This window comes from Periophthalmus magnuspinnatus, chromosome 6 (assembly GCF_009829125.3).
Source record: "Periophthalmus magnuspinnatus isolate fPerMag1 chromosome 6, fPerMag1.2.pri, whole genome shotgun sequence".
Lineage (NCBI taxonomy): Eukaryota > Metazoa > Chordata > Actinopteri > Gobiiformes > Gobiidae > Periophthalmus > Periophthalmus magnuspinnatus.
In genome coordinates this window covers 9440463-9458420 of record NC_047131.1, presented here as the reverse complement: position 1 = coordinate 9458420, position 17958 = coordinate 9440463, and the positions used below count along the sequence as shown (strand labels likewise).

General features: G+C 40.9%; 1 protein-coding gene across 1 annotated transcript; it reads left to right on the top strand.

The window, feature by feature from the left end:
- Positions 1-1581: 1581 nt before the first annotated feature.
- On the top strand, positions 1582-16798 carry nts (neurotensin). The gene is made up of 4 exons (XM_033968325.2): positions 1582-1674; positions 5552-5610; positions 13833-14054; positions 16477-16798. Exons 1-4 carry the CDS (start codon positions 1614-1616, stop codon positions 16615-16617), a joined length of 483 nt encoding a protein of 160 aa, XP_033824216.1. The 5' UTR covers positions 1582-1613; the 3' UTR covers positions 16618-16798.
- Positions 16799-17958: the final 1160 nt, after the last annotated feature.

Sequence of the window (17958 nt, the reverse complement as noted above, 5' to 3'; positions counted from 1 at the left end):
CTCTCTCCTCCTCCTTTCTCCTCCTCCTCCCTCCTCCTTCCGCCTCCTTTTCTCTCTCCTCCTCCTCCCTCCCCTCCTTTTCTCTCTCTTCCTCCTCTCTCCTCCTCCTTTTCTCTCTCCTCCTCCCTCCTCCTCCTTTTCTCTCTCCTCCTCCTCTCTTCTCCTCCCCCTCTTTTTCTCTCTCCTCCTCCTCCCTCCTCCTCCTTTTCTCTCTCCTCCTCCTCCTTTTCTCTCTCCTCCTCCTCTCTCCTCCTCCTCCTCCTTTTCTCTCTCATCCTCCTTTTCTCTCTCCTTCTCCTTTTCTCTCTCCTCCTCCTCCCTCCTCCTCCTTTTCTCTCTCCTCCTCCTCCTTCTTTTCTCTCTCCTCCTCCTCCCTCCTCCTCCTTCCTCCTCCTTTTCTCTCTCCTCCTCCTCTCTTCTCCTCCCCCTCTTTTTCTCTCTCCTCCTCCTCCCTCCTCCTCCTTTTCTCTCTCCTCCTCCTCCTTTTCTCTCTCCTCCTCCTCTCTCCTCCCTCCTCCTCCCTCCTCCTCCTTTTCTCTCTCCTCCTCCTCCCTCCTCCTCCTTTTCTCTTTCTTCCTCCTCTCCTTCTCCTCTTCTCTCTCCTCCTCCTCTTTTCTCTCCTCCTCATCTCTCCTCCTCCTGTCTTCTCCTCTTCTCACTGCTCCTCCTCTTCTCTCTGCTCTTCCTCCTCTCTTCTCCTCTCTAGACCAGGATTGTCAAAATCACATTTATAAACACCAAATCCTCTCTCTCTCTTCTCCTCTTCCCTCTTCTCCTCATCCTCTCTCTCCTCTTCTTTCTCCTCCTCTCTCTTCTCATCCCTCCTCTTCTCTTTGCTCCTCCTCCCTAGTCCTATATTACACTAAACTGACTCTCATGAGCTTTAAACCCTGTTATAATGCTGTTACCTCCTCACAAACAGACCTGGAGTTGTGTTTTATTTCATTCACACATATTTGAGTAACACTTTATTATTAGTCTGTTACATCTCCAAAGCTCAAAATGATCTGATCCACCTTGTGATGTCATGAAGTGGTAGTTTTCAAGTTAACAGCTCCTTTTACCTTTCGTTCAGTAGAGATCGGCAATTCCAGGTCTGAAATGATCCAGATGATTCTCGTGAAGGTGTGTGGAGTGGAGCACTTCCTGTATGACATCACAAGGTGGAACAGAGTGTTTTCAGTTTGAGAGAAGAACACTTTAACTATGAACAGTCTCACATTTAACCCTGAGCTCCAAACGCGTCACCCGCTCACCTCAGACGTCTTAAGCCACGTCCCGCTCTTCCTTATAAGGACTCGCGCCTTTTTAAAGTCACTTCAGATTCGGTGACGCAGATGTAACGTGGATATCGTGACGCCATTTTGAGGACTGGAGGTGTAAAGGGGGCGGAGCTATGACATCAAACCCCGCCTTTAAAAAGAAGGACCTCTGCTCGTCTCTCTTCACAAACGCAGCAGCCACAGACCAGAGAGGAGCTGAGATCTGGGAATAAAACAAAACAAAACAAAAACGACTGGACTGGAGCGAGAACAGAGACCGACACCTGGAGTTTTAGATTTGAGATTGTTTTAATTTGAAATCTTTTTGTGATTTTTGGGTGAATTCTGAAGATGCAGGTGCAGTTGGCGTGCGTGCTGTTCCTGTGCGTCACTTGTGGAGGGATCTGTTCAGGTGAGACCGAGCGACAGGTTTAAAAAAAAGCAAAATAAATAAGAAAAATTATACAAAATTTGATGTAAAAATGTATTGTACAAAATAGTATTGAAATTGCAGACTTCTGTCGCCTAATTGTCTCCATGGAGATGCCATTTATTTGCTGGGAATGTTACACAGTATGGCATTAAACATATCTTAGAGGAGAGAAGTGGGTTACACCACCGGGTTAGATCTGTGGAGAGGTGAACCTGCTAATAGTAAGAATGTTCATCAAGGTACTTTTTTTTTTTTTGTATGAATAAGTACTATATGGATACGTTTAATGCCATACTGTGGAATAATTCTGGTAAAGCAATAGCATCTCCATGGAGACAAGCAGGTGGTAGACACTTAAACAGAAAGGTTACATAGTGCACCTTTAAGGGTATGGGCAATGTTGATACAAAAATATATATTCACATTTTTTATTTTTATTTTTTTTAATTAATTCAATGACATTTTTTGTTATCTGCAAAAAAATAAAATAAAAATAAATAAATAAAAAAAATATATATTGATCTTAATTTTAGATGTGAGATTATAGATTTAATTAACTTAATTAATTTCAATGATCACAGTCAGAAATGCACTTAAAGAGGGGCTATTTGATTACGATGGGGTATTAAAGAGGGAGTGTTTTACTTCTAAACTACTGCACATCACATCAGGTTTGTTAAGTTGTAGTGTAAAGTTGTGTGTCATGTTTTTGTATATTTATGGAGAGTTGTTGTGTGGGAGCATGGGTGACACATGGGTGATAACATTATAACAGGTTAGAAAGCTCCCAGAAATGTGCATAGTCTTCGCTCTTTAAAGAAGTGAGATCATCTTCAAGTCCAAACAGACTCAGATGTGTGTAACGTGTGTGTTGAACTTACACGAGGACTTGTTTTAGAAGGAGCTGGAGACACTTCAGTCATGTGTCAGTGATGTGGCTGTAGATTATATTTAAAATTGAAAAAGGAGCAAATTTTGTTCTGAAAAAAATGACGTTAATTGGATAAAAGATATTGAAACTTTGATGAGCTATTTCAAATATATATATTTAAATTCTGTATGTTTGCGGTATGTATTTACAGATTAAAAAAAACACAACTATATATATATATATATATATATATATATATATATATATATATATATATATATATATATATATATATATATATATATATATATATATATATATATATATATATATATATATATATATATATATATATATATATAAATAAATAAAAAAAATCACCTGGACTTAAAATGTTCAATATGAGGAATGTGACTGGCTCTATTGTGCTTGTGTCTCTGTAATTATAATCTCTGACACTGGGATCATTATGTTATAATTTGCACATTTCAAATCACACTATTCATCTAAAACGACGCTGCCGAATCCTATGAGCATCACCAATTAAGAAAATAAAAGTGGAGAAGTGCGTTCGTCACAGTGGGCGTGTACCAATGGAAGTAAAAACAGGGGTTGAGCTACAAAATGGCGTCTTACAAATAAGAGAATCAAACATGCACAATAAATCTGTAGCATTTATTTTAGTTATGCGACTGTTTGAACAAATTACAGTCATTTTGAATATAATGAAATAATCCTGACATATAACGGAATTTTAGTGTAGCTTCAAGTTCATTCATATCACACTGTGATACTTAAAGGACGTACACAAAACTGACTCTTGTAGCTTTAAATCATGTTATAATGCTCTTAAAAACACATCTGGAGTTGTGTTTTGTTTCATTCACACATGTTTGAGTAACTTTTTATTATTAGTCTGTAACATTTCCAAAGCTCAAAATGCTCTGTTCCACATTGTGATGTCATGAAGTGGTAGTTTTCAAGTTAACAGCTCCTTTTAGCTTCAGTTCAGTCGAGATCAGCAACTCCAAGTTTGAAATGATCCAAATGATTTTAGTGAAAGTGTGTGGAGTTTAACCCTTTAAAGACTGAACACACTATAAACCAGTATATCTCACCTAGACTTTTATTCTTTCTTTAGTCATAAAAATAATGTTAATGGAAGTATCAGAGTGTACTGCATTTTTTCACACAACTACCTCTATTTTACAAAGCCATCTGTATTTTTTCTTTGAGGCACTGAATAAGTGACTGTGAAAATCCTCGTGGCACCTGCGCTGTGATTCATCATCGAGGGACAGAGAGGCAGATTACAGTAATGATAGAGCCCCATGTCTCTGCTTTGAGACGCCATTTCAATTTACATGAAGCACGATTGGTTGCAGAGTTATAGTAATGGAAAATCCACACCTGTGCTCTATCGGCGACGACAGCATCCGAAACAATGGGGTTAAACACACAGTGGAGCACTTCCTGTATTACCACATGACATCACAAGGTGGAACAGAGTGTTTTCTGTTTGAGAGAAGAACTCAGCCAAAATATGCAGGGTTTGTGTGTTAAACATGTGCGAATGAAACAAAACACAACTCCAGGTCTGTTTGTGATGAGGAAACAACATTATAACATAGATCAGAGAATAATATAATATGGACCTTTAAACATTATTTTATTTTTTGTATTTTTTATCCATGTCATCTGAACCGGGCTTTTGCTCATATGAAATCCTACTTTGTGTGTATTTCCCTGCTCTCCAGTCGCTCCCTGCTCCTCGAGGGTCTCTTCTGATTGTCCAGTTTAAATGTATGGACTCCTCCATGACCCTTCTGTGATCACATGCATTATTCAAGACTGTTCACACATACACATACTGTTCACACATACACATACTGTTCACACATACACATACTGTTCACACACATACACATACTGTTCACACACATACACATACTGTTCACACATACACATACTGTTCACACATACACATACTGTTCACACATACACATACTGTTCACACATACACATACTGTTCACACATACACATACTGTTCACACATACACATACTGTTCACACACATACACATACTGTTCACACATACACATACTGTTCACACACATACACACACTGTTCACACATACACATACTGTTCACACATACACATACTGTTCACACATACACATACTGTTCACACACATACACATACTGTTCACACATACACATACTGTTCACACACATACACACACTGTTCACATACTTACACATACACACACTGTTCACATACTTACACATACACATACTGTTCACACACTTATAAACACTACAGTGACAGGCAGAGCGTCTCTTTTTAAAGAATCAGCTCTTTTGGATCATCTACAAGATGAATCACAATCGAACTGAGATTGTGATTTCAACAGACTCAATTCCACAAAAAGCAAGATCTCCTGTTTTATTCTGTCAGAATTTGGCAAATCGATTAATTGGCCCATGATTCTGATTCAGTTGTTCTGATTGCAAAAGGTTTGTTGATGTGACTTAATACAAAATTCTACCAAGATAAACTTAAAGACACCACGTGAGTGTTTAAATGATCCACTTTAAAAACACAGAGGAGCTTTTCTGGGTTCATCACCTGATGATGTCACGAGGTGGAATGTGGCGTTTTGACCTCTGGAAAGAATTGTATATGTGAATGAAACAAAATATGACTCTTGGGATGTTTTTGAGGAGGAGAGAGACTCAAAAGTGGATTTGGCAAACTTGAGTTAAAGCCCTACTGCAGGACATTTCAGCCAATGAAAAGACAAAAAAAAGGAGTAATTTCACAGGTCAGTATTTTGATTTCAGTAAAGACCTTGAACAGTGCAGTCCAGTGTGTGGCCTTCTCATTCTAGGTGAAATGTTCCACAGTGGGGCTTTAATACTCATTCTAATAAGTCCCAGTTTAATCATAGTTTTAATGTTGTTTTTGTTTGTGTTTTTTCCAGAGCTGGACTCAGACCAGAGGACGCTCACACAGGAGATCCTCAGCAGCCTGTTCTCAAAGGTAACACACACTCCTCCTCCTCTCTCTCCTCCTCTCCTCCTCTCCACCCTCTTCTCTGCAAAGGTAACATACACTTCTCTCTCTGTCTATCTCTGTCTCTCTCTCTCTCTCTCCTCTCCTCTTCTCTGCAAAGGTAACATACACTTCTCTCTCTGTCTATCTCTGTCTCTCTCTCTCTCTCCTCTCCTCTTCTCTGCAAAGGTAACATACACTTCTCTCTCTGTCTATCTCTGTCTCTCTCTCTCTCTCCTCTCCTCTTCTCTGCAAAGGTAACATACACTCCTACGTCTCTCTCTGTCTCTGTCTTTCTCTCTCTATCTCTCTCTCTCTCTCTCTCCTCTCTTCTACTCCTCTCCCTCTTCTCTGCAAAGGTAACATACACTCTTCCCCCTCTCCCTCCTGTCTCTCCTCCCTCGCTCCCCCACTCTCTGTCCATCCCTCTATCACTCTATCATCTCTGTTTTTTAGTAACGATGCTCAAATGAGTCTCTAGTTTTGATATTAGTTTTAGTATCGATTTGTGTCTGATACTTTTGACCATGGACTTATAATTAGCAGACGCAGCGCTCGATGCTAATGCTATCATCCACTTAGCTACTCGGCGAGTCCAGGAAGAATCTGAAACACCGGAGCCAGTCCCCGGTATTTCCCCCCATAACCGTCAGCATTAACATTAGTCATTTTTGAGCCTGTAATCGACTGTTTTAAACTCCACACACCTCCACTAGAATCATCTGGATCATTTCAACCTTGGAACTGCCCATCTCCACTGAACTAAAGGTAAAAGAAGCTGCTAAACTGACTTGAACTGAAAACTACCACTTCATGACATCACAAAGTACAAAGAACAGAGCATTTTGAGCTTTGGAGATGTAACAGATTAATAATAAAGTGTTATGTGAATGAAACAAAACACAACTCCAGGTCTGTTTTTGAGGAGGAAACAACATTATAACATGGTTTAAAACTCACAAGAGTCAGTTTAGTGAAATGTAAGACTAGGGAGGAGAAGCAGAGAGAAGAGAAGAAGAGAGGAGGAACACCCATTATCTAGAGATGAGGAGAGAAGAGGAAAGGGAAAGGGAGGAGGAGAGGGAGGAGTGTGCTTTGGCATTGCTTTCGCAGAAATGTTACACAATGGTTATGCTGTTTTCATCTCCATGGTGACAAGCAGGTGGTGGACCCTCCACCGGGAAAGTTACACAGAGCATCTTTAAACAGTGTATCACTTTAAAACAGACATGTCAGACGATATCATTATATTTGGCCCGTGACATCATATCAAATATGTATTAGAGCTGGACCGCGCCAGTAAAGTGCATGCACCGCTAATACTACAAATCCCAGAATGCTTTGCAAATGTGCGCCGGCCCCCTCACTTCTGTCATTGGCATCTGCTTCCTGTCGCCTCAGTCAAATTTATTCCACCCCTTCTGAAAAACATGCAGATGTTATTGAAATTTTTCAATAAATATTTAGTTTGGCCCGAGACTTAGTCACAGTTTTTAATTTTGGCCTCTGTGAATTTGAGTTTGACTCTTCTGATTTAAAGTCTTCCTCAAAAGACTGAACATTTAAACAAAAGCAGATAAAACAAACTGAAGTGAAGGGGCGGATCATACTCTGACCTGCTCTCAACAAGAAGAGGAGAGGAGGAGAGGAGGGAGAGGAGGAGAGGAGGGAGAGGAGGAGAGGAGGGAGAGGAGGAGAAGGAGGAGAGGAGGGAGAGAAGGAGAAGGAGGAGAGGAGGAGAAGGAGGAGAGGAGGGAGAGGAGGAGAAGGGGGAGAGGAGGAGAAGGAGGAGAGGAGGGAGAGGAGGAAGAGGAGGGAGAGGAAGAGAGGAAGAGAGGAAGAGAAGGAGGAGAGGAGGAGAGGAAGAGAGGAAGAGAGGAAGAGAGGAGGAGAGGAGGAAGAGGAAGAGAAGAAGGAGAGGAGGAGAGGAAGAGAGGATGGAGAGGAGAGGAAGGGAGGAAGAGAGGAAGAGGAAGAGAAGGAGGAGAGGAGGGAGAGGAGGAGAGGAGGGAGAGGAAGGGAGGAAGAGAAGGAGGGGAGGAAGAGAGGAGGAAGAGGAAGGGAGAGGAGAAGATGGAGAGAGGAGGAAAAGGAGGGGAGGAAGAAGAAGAGCAGAGAGAAGAGGAGGAAGAAGAGAGAGGAGAAGAGGAAGAGAGGAGGAGGAGATGGAAGAGGAGAAAGGAGGAGGAGGATGAAATGTGGAGGAGAAGAGAGGAAAGGGAGAGAGGTAGGGAAGGAGAAGGATGAGGAGGAAGAACAAAATGGTGAGAGAAGGAGAGGAAGGAGAGGAGAGAAAGAGAGAGAGGAGAAGAAGGTAGATGATGGGAGGAGGTGTAGAAGAGAAGGAGTGGAGGAAGTAGAGAACAAGGAGGACAAAAAGTGGAGGAGTATACAGAAAAGAAGAAAGAAAAAGATGAAATGAAGGAGAGGAGGAGGGTAGCCATGTTTTATTCATCATATTTAAACCAGATGCCCTGTATTCACCTTTTGACACTGAGCTGAACCAGAGAGACCTGAGTGGGAGCGTCACATCTTTATACAAGTCTGCAACACACTAATGTGGAAATGTTTCATATCCTTCACTTAAAATTACACATATTTAAATCACCATGGATACCGTATTAAAGGTGCACTATGTAACTTTTCTGCTTGTTTCCATGGCGATTTAATGATGGTGACCAGTAATTTGGCCTGGTCATATCACATGCTTGTCTCCATGGAGATTGATAAGTTTAATGCCATACTGTGGAGCATCCCAGGTAAATCAGCATTATCTCCATGGAGACAAGATGTGGCAGAGTGGTTAGCTTGTCCCCTCCTCTCTTTTAGACACTCCTCAATCTCCTTGTCACTTTATTTTTGCTCAGGGTCGTGTTGTTATGTGTCGGTATGAAACTGGACTGTCCCTAATAAAGTTCCAGAGTGTTTTGGTCTCCATGGTGACAGAGCCAGAGGACATGTGGACTGGAGAAGTGCTCTGGGTCATGATGGTGCTGGTATTAAAACAACATGAGTGATGGAGCTCTCAAACGCCCCAGAGCCTCCGGTGGACATGTGTGGAACTACAGGGAATTTACTTTACATTACAGAATTAGATATATGATCCAGAACTAAACCAGGACTAAACCAGGACTAAACCAGGACTAAGCCAGGACTAAGCCAGGACTAAGCCAGGACTAAACCAGGACTAAGACAGGACTAAACCAGGACTAAGACAGGACTAAACCAGGACTAAAGCAGGACTAAACCAGGACTAAGCCAGGACTAAACCAGGACTAAACCAGGACTAAACCAGGACTAAACCAGGCCTAAGCCAGGACTAAACCAAGGACTAAACCAGGACTAAGCCAGGACTAAACCAGGACTAAACCAGGACTAAACCAGGACTAAACCAGGACTAAGACAGGACTAAACCAGGACTAAACCAGGACTAAGACAGGACTAAACCAGGACTAAACCACGACTAAACCAGGACTAAGCCAGGACTAAACCAGGACTAAACCAGGACTAAACCAGGACTAAGACAGGACTAAACCAGGACTAAGCCAGGACTAAGCCAGGACTAAACCAGGACTAAACCAGGACTAAACCAGGACTAAACCAGGACTAAACCAGGACTAAACTAGGTCTAAACCAGGTCTAATCCAGGACTAAACTACAACTAAACTAGGACTAAACCAGGTCTAATCCAGGACTAAACTACAACTAAACTAGGACTAAACCAATATTAAACCAGGTCTAAACCAGGACTAAACCAGAACTAGTCTAGATGGAAAATTGCGATTTTGATGTCCCCCAAAACCAACTCTTTGAATCAGTTTATTATCAGATTTTAACCAGAGCCAGAGCTAAACAGTCAGATCTGTTCTTCTTCTTCTTCTTTTGGCCTGAGTTCCTGTGTTCTTTTTAGTGCTGCACAGTGCTGCGTTTATGTGAACTTTTCAAATCAGGAAAACATTTTGCAGAGATCCTGAGGAGGACCACATGAACAAAGACATAGATCTTTATTTTAATTATGTTCATTATAAACCACAATATTAATCTAAAACAGCTTAAATATAGAAACAGGTCAGTTCACTTCCTGAGCTCTCACCCCTCTCTCTGTACCTGCTGCTATGAGCCTCGTCATTTTGCTATTGTGCCCATAAGTATCACTGAGCTTCATTTGACCGGAGCCGAACACTGTGGGTGACGTCACACTCCCTTAGTCCACTTCTTTATACAGTCTGTGGTCAAACATGCAGGAATCTAAATGTAACTCTGAGCGAGATCATGATGAGCCTGGATCATTAGAACATGCGTAAAAGTCAGCGGTGCACACATCCCCTTAAACGACACAACAGTGAAGACGTTTGGGAAACAGTATGCCATAATTAAATAAAACTGCAGATGTTTTTTCTACAGCAGATCTGTGTAAATGTTCAGGGCGTGAGGCAGTTACACCCTGAATAATGAACCCTGCCTCGTACGATCACAACTCTGACGCTTTTAGCCAGCACCGAGGAATCATATAGATGTGCGATTTTACTCGAGTAACATCTTAATCAAACTGTACTTCTATTTTCAGTACTTTTCAGAACACACACTTTTACTCCTACTTGAGTAACTTGCAGATTAGGGAGTGCTCACATGTTACATAAAGGTCCTATAGTACACAAAACTGACTATTGTGAGCTCATAATGTTGTTACCTCCTCAAAAACATACCTGGAGTGGTGTTTTGTGATGAGGAAACAATGTTAAAGGCTCTGTACCTGATATTTATTTTCTTAAAAACTAAAAAAAAACAAAAAAAAAAGTTCATTTTAAACAGTTTGCAGTGGTCCAAAGTTATTCCTCACTTCACAGAACATCCTAATTACTCACCAGGATGAATTTATAAGTGCTTTTCACAGCTTTGTTGCGACAGGAATGCTCACGACAACAACAACTAGCATGCTAACAGTGAACTTCCTGTTTATGGGATGATAAAACACACTCCAGGGCTGCTTAATCTGATTGGGAATCTGACTGTCCCTTTAAAAAGCTCAAAAATTCAATTCTCGTATAGGACGCTTTAATTTAACAGGGGAATAGTGTAATAAAGCACAGATTAAACACTGGGATTGGTCATCGCAGCTGTCAATCAAATCCGCTATATTAAAACCACTGGTAGACTCTCTCAGGAGGTGGGTTTAAATGAACTCCTCTCTGTGTAATCAATATGATAAATATGCAGACAGTCTCCTAACCTTTACCAGTGCTGCAGTGTCATTTACCTGTCAGGCTGGGAAGGCATCCGGTTTAAAAGAGTCAATACAGAGTTAATAATACAAGGTCTCCAGGGAGGGCATCCGTAGTAAAGTCATACATTTAATTATATTGGAGATCTGTGGAAGACTTCAGCCCTCTCCTCTGCACCCTCTGCTCTCTCTGCTCATCCTATGTTTTAACCCTTTCCATTCCATGTACAGATATAAGTTGATTTACATAAAAACCTTTTTATATTTGGTACATTATTGCTTCTTGGCTTTCGGCCTCTTCACTCTGTAATCTTTCAGCTCTGAGCAGCGTTTTCAGAATCGTTTAGAGAATCATTTTGAGATTCGTTTTTGAGAATCGTTTATGCAGTGGCTTTAATGTTAAACGTTTTCACAGCAGAGGAGCTGGAGTGGGCCTCGAGTGGTCATCTCCTTTGTTATTATCACCAGAACAGCCTGGAGTCCTGGTTTAGTCCTGGTTTAGTCCTGGTTTAGTCCTGGTTTAGTCCTGGTTTTTAGACCAGGTTTGGTCTTGGTTTAGTACTTAAGTTTCATTTAATATTCAAACCATATTTAAAACAACATCGGCTGGTTCGGCTTTGAGCTCAGTTAAGTTCTAATTTAGATTTGTGTGGTCCTGTTACAGTCTTGATCTAGTCCTGTTTTAGGAAGGTTTAGTTCTGTCTTTGTCCTGTTTTATACCTGGTTTAGTCCTAGTTGAGTACTGTTATTTGTAAAAAAAAAGAAAAATGTTCTTCCCATGTTCTTCGTGTGTATCTCATGTTCTGTTCCTGTAAGCCTGTGGTCCAAATGAAGTTTAATTTCATTTTCTGAGCGTCACTGGACCAAAAAGGTTTAAACAAAATGAGAGTTTGAAGCCAGGGGCTGTTTCATATGTGTGTGTGTCTCTGTGGGCCCCTGGAGCTGTGGCCCTCAGACCTGTTATAACACAGACTGCTGCATTAACACATATGTTTGTGTCTCTGTGGGCCCCTGGTCTGCTGCACTAACACTGAGCTGGAGACAGGTCACAGTGTGTGCTGGACAGTTTAAACCAGTCCTCTGGTTCTGTCTGTGATGGAACATTTATGATCCTTGGCTAAATCTTGAGTCTATCTCAGAGTGAGACCAGGACAAAGACGAGCTGAGACTGAGATCAAGAGTAAACACAAAAACACAAGTGCTCCTTAATAACAGCAGAAGAGAACAGAGACGGGACAAAGGGTTTGTGAGAGACAGAAACTAGAGACATTTAAACACACACATCAAATCAAGTGCCTGAGATTTAAGGCCTTCAATGAGGTTTCTGTGTCGTAGTAAATAAGATTTTTGACCTAGAAAAGCAAACACCAAAAGACTATGTCAAATACTGATACCAGTGGAATGGGAGGGATTAGAGAAACAAGCCACAAGTTTCACTGAAATGTTTTGTCCCCAAGAACGATCCAGTGTGTTACTCTTTTGATTCCAAGGAAAAGAAAATCTTACATAAATACTATTATTATATATATATATATATATATATATATATATATATATATATATATATATATATATATATATATATATATATATATATATATATATATATATATATATATATATATATATATATATATATATATATATATATATATATATATATATATATATATATATATATATATATATACACATATACATATATATTTGTTTTTTTTAAGAGTTATGTAGAGGAGAGGGTCAGATGGGGCACAGGAGGAGTCTTTGAGGTGATAGTTCATTATGAGGTGGAATAGTTCATTATAAACAGACTCTGGGGGTTGGGGTCAATTGACACTTGGACTGAACAGAAAATGAGACTGAGTCTTCAGAGACTCAGAGGAGGTCACATCAGAACAGTGACATTCTCGTTGCGTAACACCAGCTCACTGTAGATTCCTTCTAGTTGAACCTGAGACAGATCAGAGCTCTATGATGGAATTACCTGGTTTAGTCCTGATTTTTGTTTTGACCTGGTTTAGTTCTGGTTTAGTCTTAGTCCAGACCTGTTTGATTTCTGGTTCAGTCCTTGTTGAGTCCTGGTTTAGTCTGGCCTGGTCTTAGTTGGTCTTAGTCTTGTTTTTGGACCTGATTCAGTCATGGTTTAGACCTGGTTTATTTCTTTTATTTGTTTATTCCTGCTTAAATCGTGGTTGAGTCCTGGATTTGTCTTGGATTGTCCTTGTTTTGAGCTGGTTGGGACCATGTTAAATCCTAGCTAAGTTCTGGTTTGGTTTTGGTTTAAATTCGGTTGAGTTCAGATGGTGGGCGGGGCCTAGCTCCATGGGCGGTTCACTGTTTTTAAATAAATCTCCAAACTTCTGCTCCACAAATATTGATCCTTCTCATTCTCTGTTTTGGGATCAGCTCCACAAACTCATCATATTAATCTTATGTCTTGACAACACTCTGACAACACTGACAATAATGAATAATTTCACTTTAATTTAGCACAGGTTTGATATCACCAAACATGTTTATGGTCACGGTCAGTCATAATGAGAAAAAAACATAAAAATTAAAAAGGGGGTAAAATCGATTTAGAGCTTTTTTCCATGTTACAAAGTTGTTCCCTCATCAAAAACCTGCCTGAAGGGGGTAAAGATGTTATCCATGCATGTCTGAGTAATCTAGAGATCTCTCCTGGGCACTATTCAAACCCTCCTCACAGTTAGTAGTAAGATTCTGTAAAATGCTCCGCCCACAAACCTACGTCACTCATGCTCCCACTCGACAATTCTCCATAAATACACAAAAACATGATACAAAACTGTACACTACAACTTCACAAACCTGATGTGATGTGCAGTAGTTTCATTAGTGGGACGCACACTGGTTGTGTTGTGATAGCGCTCTGAAGGGGGAGTGAGTTAGCACAGAGAGCAAAGGGAGTTGATGTCCCCACATCTCCTTAGACCCTGTACTTACCGGTCCTGTCCTGTGTGTGCAGATGAGACAGAGTAAGCAGAGCGCCCCCTTCTGGAGGGTGTCTTTATCCACACTGTGCCGTCTGGTGACCAGTGTGGACGACGAGGGGTGGAGCCAGGAGCGGGCAGACCAGGAAGTGGAGCAGGAGGAGGCGGAGCTGAGCGAGGCAGGCCCCGTCCCTCTGACTGAAGAGCTGTACGGACTCAGACTGCTGTGCCGAATGCTGCAGAACAGAGAACAGAGGGTGAGAGATGCTCCTGTATGATGCTATATGTACTATATATACTATATATACTATATATTCTATATATGCTTTATATACTATATATACTATATATGCTATATATGCTATATATACTATATATGCTATATATGCTGTACATCCAATCACACACTTCAGCCACCTGGATGGGGCCAGTGCAGTGGTTCAGGGTTGCAGCAACAGTCTATGCTCAAAGAATGAGGTCAGCTGACATCTGAATATACTGAATGACCAGGTTATTCCATCAGTGGATTTTTTCTTCCCTGATGACACGGGCATATTCCAAGATGCCAATACCAGGATTCATCGGGCACAAATTGTGAAAGAGTGGATCAGGAGCATGAGACATCATTTTCACACATGGATTGTCCACCACAGAGTCCAGACCTTAACCCCAATCCTGTGACACTGCAGAAGCGAAATTGAAACAATGCCACAGCGAATGCATTCAACTTTTTTTGGCTGGGCAGTGTATATACACACACATATACAGAGACATATACACACAAATATACACACACATACACACAAATATACACACACATATACAGAGACATATACAGAGACATATACACACAAATATACACACACATATACACACAAATACACACACATATACACACAAATATACACACACATATACACACAAAGACACACACATATACACACATTGTGGGGAAGCTGGCCCGTAGTGATCAAATAGGAGGCAGACTCAAAAGAAGTCCCATTAGACAAAATTTATTATCTGCATAGTGGTCCCCCGTGAACACAAAAAATAATACATATTTACAAAAATTAACGGTGCTCAATGAAAACTAAGCAACAAAACTTAAACAACTAAGGAAACCGCCACATGTACCCTGGCTATACTGATGTCTCTCATCTGTCTAATTAGCCCTGCTAAAATACTCTCCTGCACCTGAAGCTCCTCCCCTGGTTTACTCCATCTTTTCTCCAGGTGCTGTGGGTGTAACATTTGCATTTCCTTCAATATAAAACCATATCTCAGGGCCCAAGTCCCTTTACTAAAGTGTTTAACAAAATAAACTATAAACACTTATATCATTGAAACAAAAATACATAAGACATTAACACAAAGAAATAAACAAACTTAAACCAGTTTTCCCCTCCACATGGTCCGGTCCACGACCCCTCTCAAGCCTATAAAATGGCTGACATAGGACACGCCCCCTCTTCATTTGGACCATGTGGAGATGCAGGTAAGTGGCTTGCTGTATTGAACTGAATTGATGCACAATATACACACAAATATACACACACGCGTATACACAGACATATACACACAAATATACACAGACATGTATACACAGACATATACACACAAATATACACACGCATATACACAGACATATACACACAAATATACACAGACATGTATACACAGACATGTATACACAGACATGTATACACAGACATGTATACACAAATATACACAGACATATACACACAAATATACACACAAATATACACAGACATGTATACACACATATACACAGACATATACACACAAATATACACAGACATATACACACAAATATACACAGACATATACACAGACATATACACAGACATATACACAGACATATACACAGACATATACACAGACATATACACAGACATATACACAGACATATACACAGACATATACACAGACATATACACACATATACACACATATACACACATATACACACATATACATACATAGACATACACACACAGACGTATACACAGACGTATACACAGACGTATACACAGACGTATACACAGACGTATACACAGACGTATACACATACACACACACCCCCACACACACCCCTACACACAGACATATACACAGACATACACACATATAATAACAGAGGTGGGTAGTACTCAGTTACAACTACAAATTAATTGAGTACTTTCATAGAAACAGTTTTACTTCTACTTGAGTAATATACTGTACGACTAAAACCCGTCTGTACTAAATCCAAAATGGCTGAGGTGTCCTCATAATGTCACAAAATGTTTTCATAAAGTCAAATGAAATAACTAACTCACTATTATAACTATCCACACAAACATAACTAGTGATACAAGCTAACACAGTGGTTACACACCAGGGGGAAGGCTCTGGGCTTTGGGGCTCTTTGTGGAGTTTACATGTTCTCCTCATGTCCTCTGTGGCCCAGAGTCCCCTGAGAGCCAGAGTCCAGATCTCTGGGACAGTCCTGCTTAATTAACTGTAATGAAATATTATTATAATTGTTTTCATGCTCTTCTGTGTCAGCTACAATCTAAATGTCCCCTCTCCCTCTCCCCCTCGCTCCTCTTCATCCCCCCTCTTTGTCTCTCCCCAACTCTCCTCCTGTCCCCTCTCTCCCCCTCCCCCCTGTGCCAGTTACAGTCTGACTCAATGGAGTTTCAGGAGGAGAGCCCTGAGGTTCCTCTGAAGAGAAAGTATCCGTACATCTTAAAGAGACAGACGCAGAGACCCAAGTCCAGACGGCCGTACATCCTGAAGAGGAGTCCTGTTTACTGAGTGTCCCTGAACGCACGGCGACGCTCCCAACATAAGGGCGACGCTCCTAAAGACACCACGATGATCTTAAAGGCATGACAACGCATTTAAAGGCACCACGATGCCCCTGAACGCACCACTGTCTGTCTGTGTGGCCTGTGTCTGCAATGCACTGTCATAAACAACATCTGCTTCAGTTACAAGGACTTACAATCACACTGAGGTCATACACACACACACACACACACCCCCACACACTCTGATAAAATCTATAATCCCCCCAAGAGCTAGTCGTTTGTGTCATTCATAATTCAAGTGTTCTGCTTGATTAAGTCACAAACTCTAAATGGATATATACATGGTAACATAAGGTGGGTGAAGTGTGTTGCTTAAGGACACAACAACAGACCCACTGCTGCCTCACTGTGGCATCTGCTATTCCCAGCATTCTCCCATCCAAAATTCCAAGATCTGACGAGATTGGGCATTGACCAGGAGGTGCTGAACAGTAGAGTGAAGTGTCTTGCTCAAGGACACAACAGCAGTGTCAAACGGGTTAGACTGGGATTTGAACCTCCTCCCCCCCAACTAGCCACAATAACAGAATCATAGTGAGATTACGAGTTTGGCGTCCTTGTTCGTGCGGTAGATGTTGTTTCTGCAGCGTCTCATGGCTTTTCTTTGGTTTGATGTTTGAACCGTTTTGTGTCGAACAAATGTGAAAAACTTATTTCAGAAATATATTTGCTGCTGTTTGGTTTGGGAAAGAGTAAAGTCTAAATGATTAAAGCATGTGTCACATCTGTTTATTTACATTATAAATTGGGTTAACGTGACATCGCAATATTGTAGAATGCCCGGGGGGAGGGTTCTACATGCATATCTGTGATGGAATGTTCAGCGGTTTCCATGGTGACACAATGCACACATTAGCAAACACTGCCAAAAAAAGCTTTAAGTCAGTGTGAAAACTCAAGAAAAAATACAAAATGGATTTAAACGGCACATTTTCAGTTCAATCAGTTGTTTATTCTCAGATTAAAGTCTAATTTGAGTAACAGAGCTTCAGACAGAGCAGTGCATACAGTTAGCATCACACGTCCAGGGAGTGCTGATGACATCAGCTGCAAAGTTTCAGAAGAGTTGTCAATTGTGATGTCTTTTCCGGGTCCATCTTGATTGAAAACAATTTCCTCTTCTTTTAGTGACAATAAATCTCACGTTAAACAGAGATCACAGTGATTTAAAGCTAACAAGACTATTAGCATGAATCTGTGGTTCTAACTCTGACAAAGTGCATGAGGGACGCTGAGGTAAGACGCTAGGCTAGGTTTAACTAGCATTAGCGGTGAGCAGCAGTTA

Coding starts and splice junctions, on each gene's coding strand:
- nts (XM_033968325.2), top strand. CDS start 1,614: ATGCAGGTGCAGTTGGCGTGCGTGCTGTTCCTGTGCGTCACTTGTGGA. Junction 1,675..5,551: donor TTGTGGAGGGATCTGTTCAG/GTGAGACCGAGC, acceptor TGTTTTTTCCAG/AGCTGGACTCAGACCAGAGG. Junction 5,611..13,832: donor TCAGCAGCCTGTTCTCAAAG/GTAACACACACT, acceptor CTGTGTGTGCAG/ATGAGACAGAGTAAGCAGAG.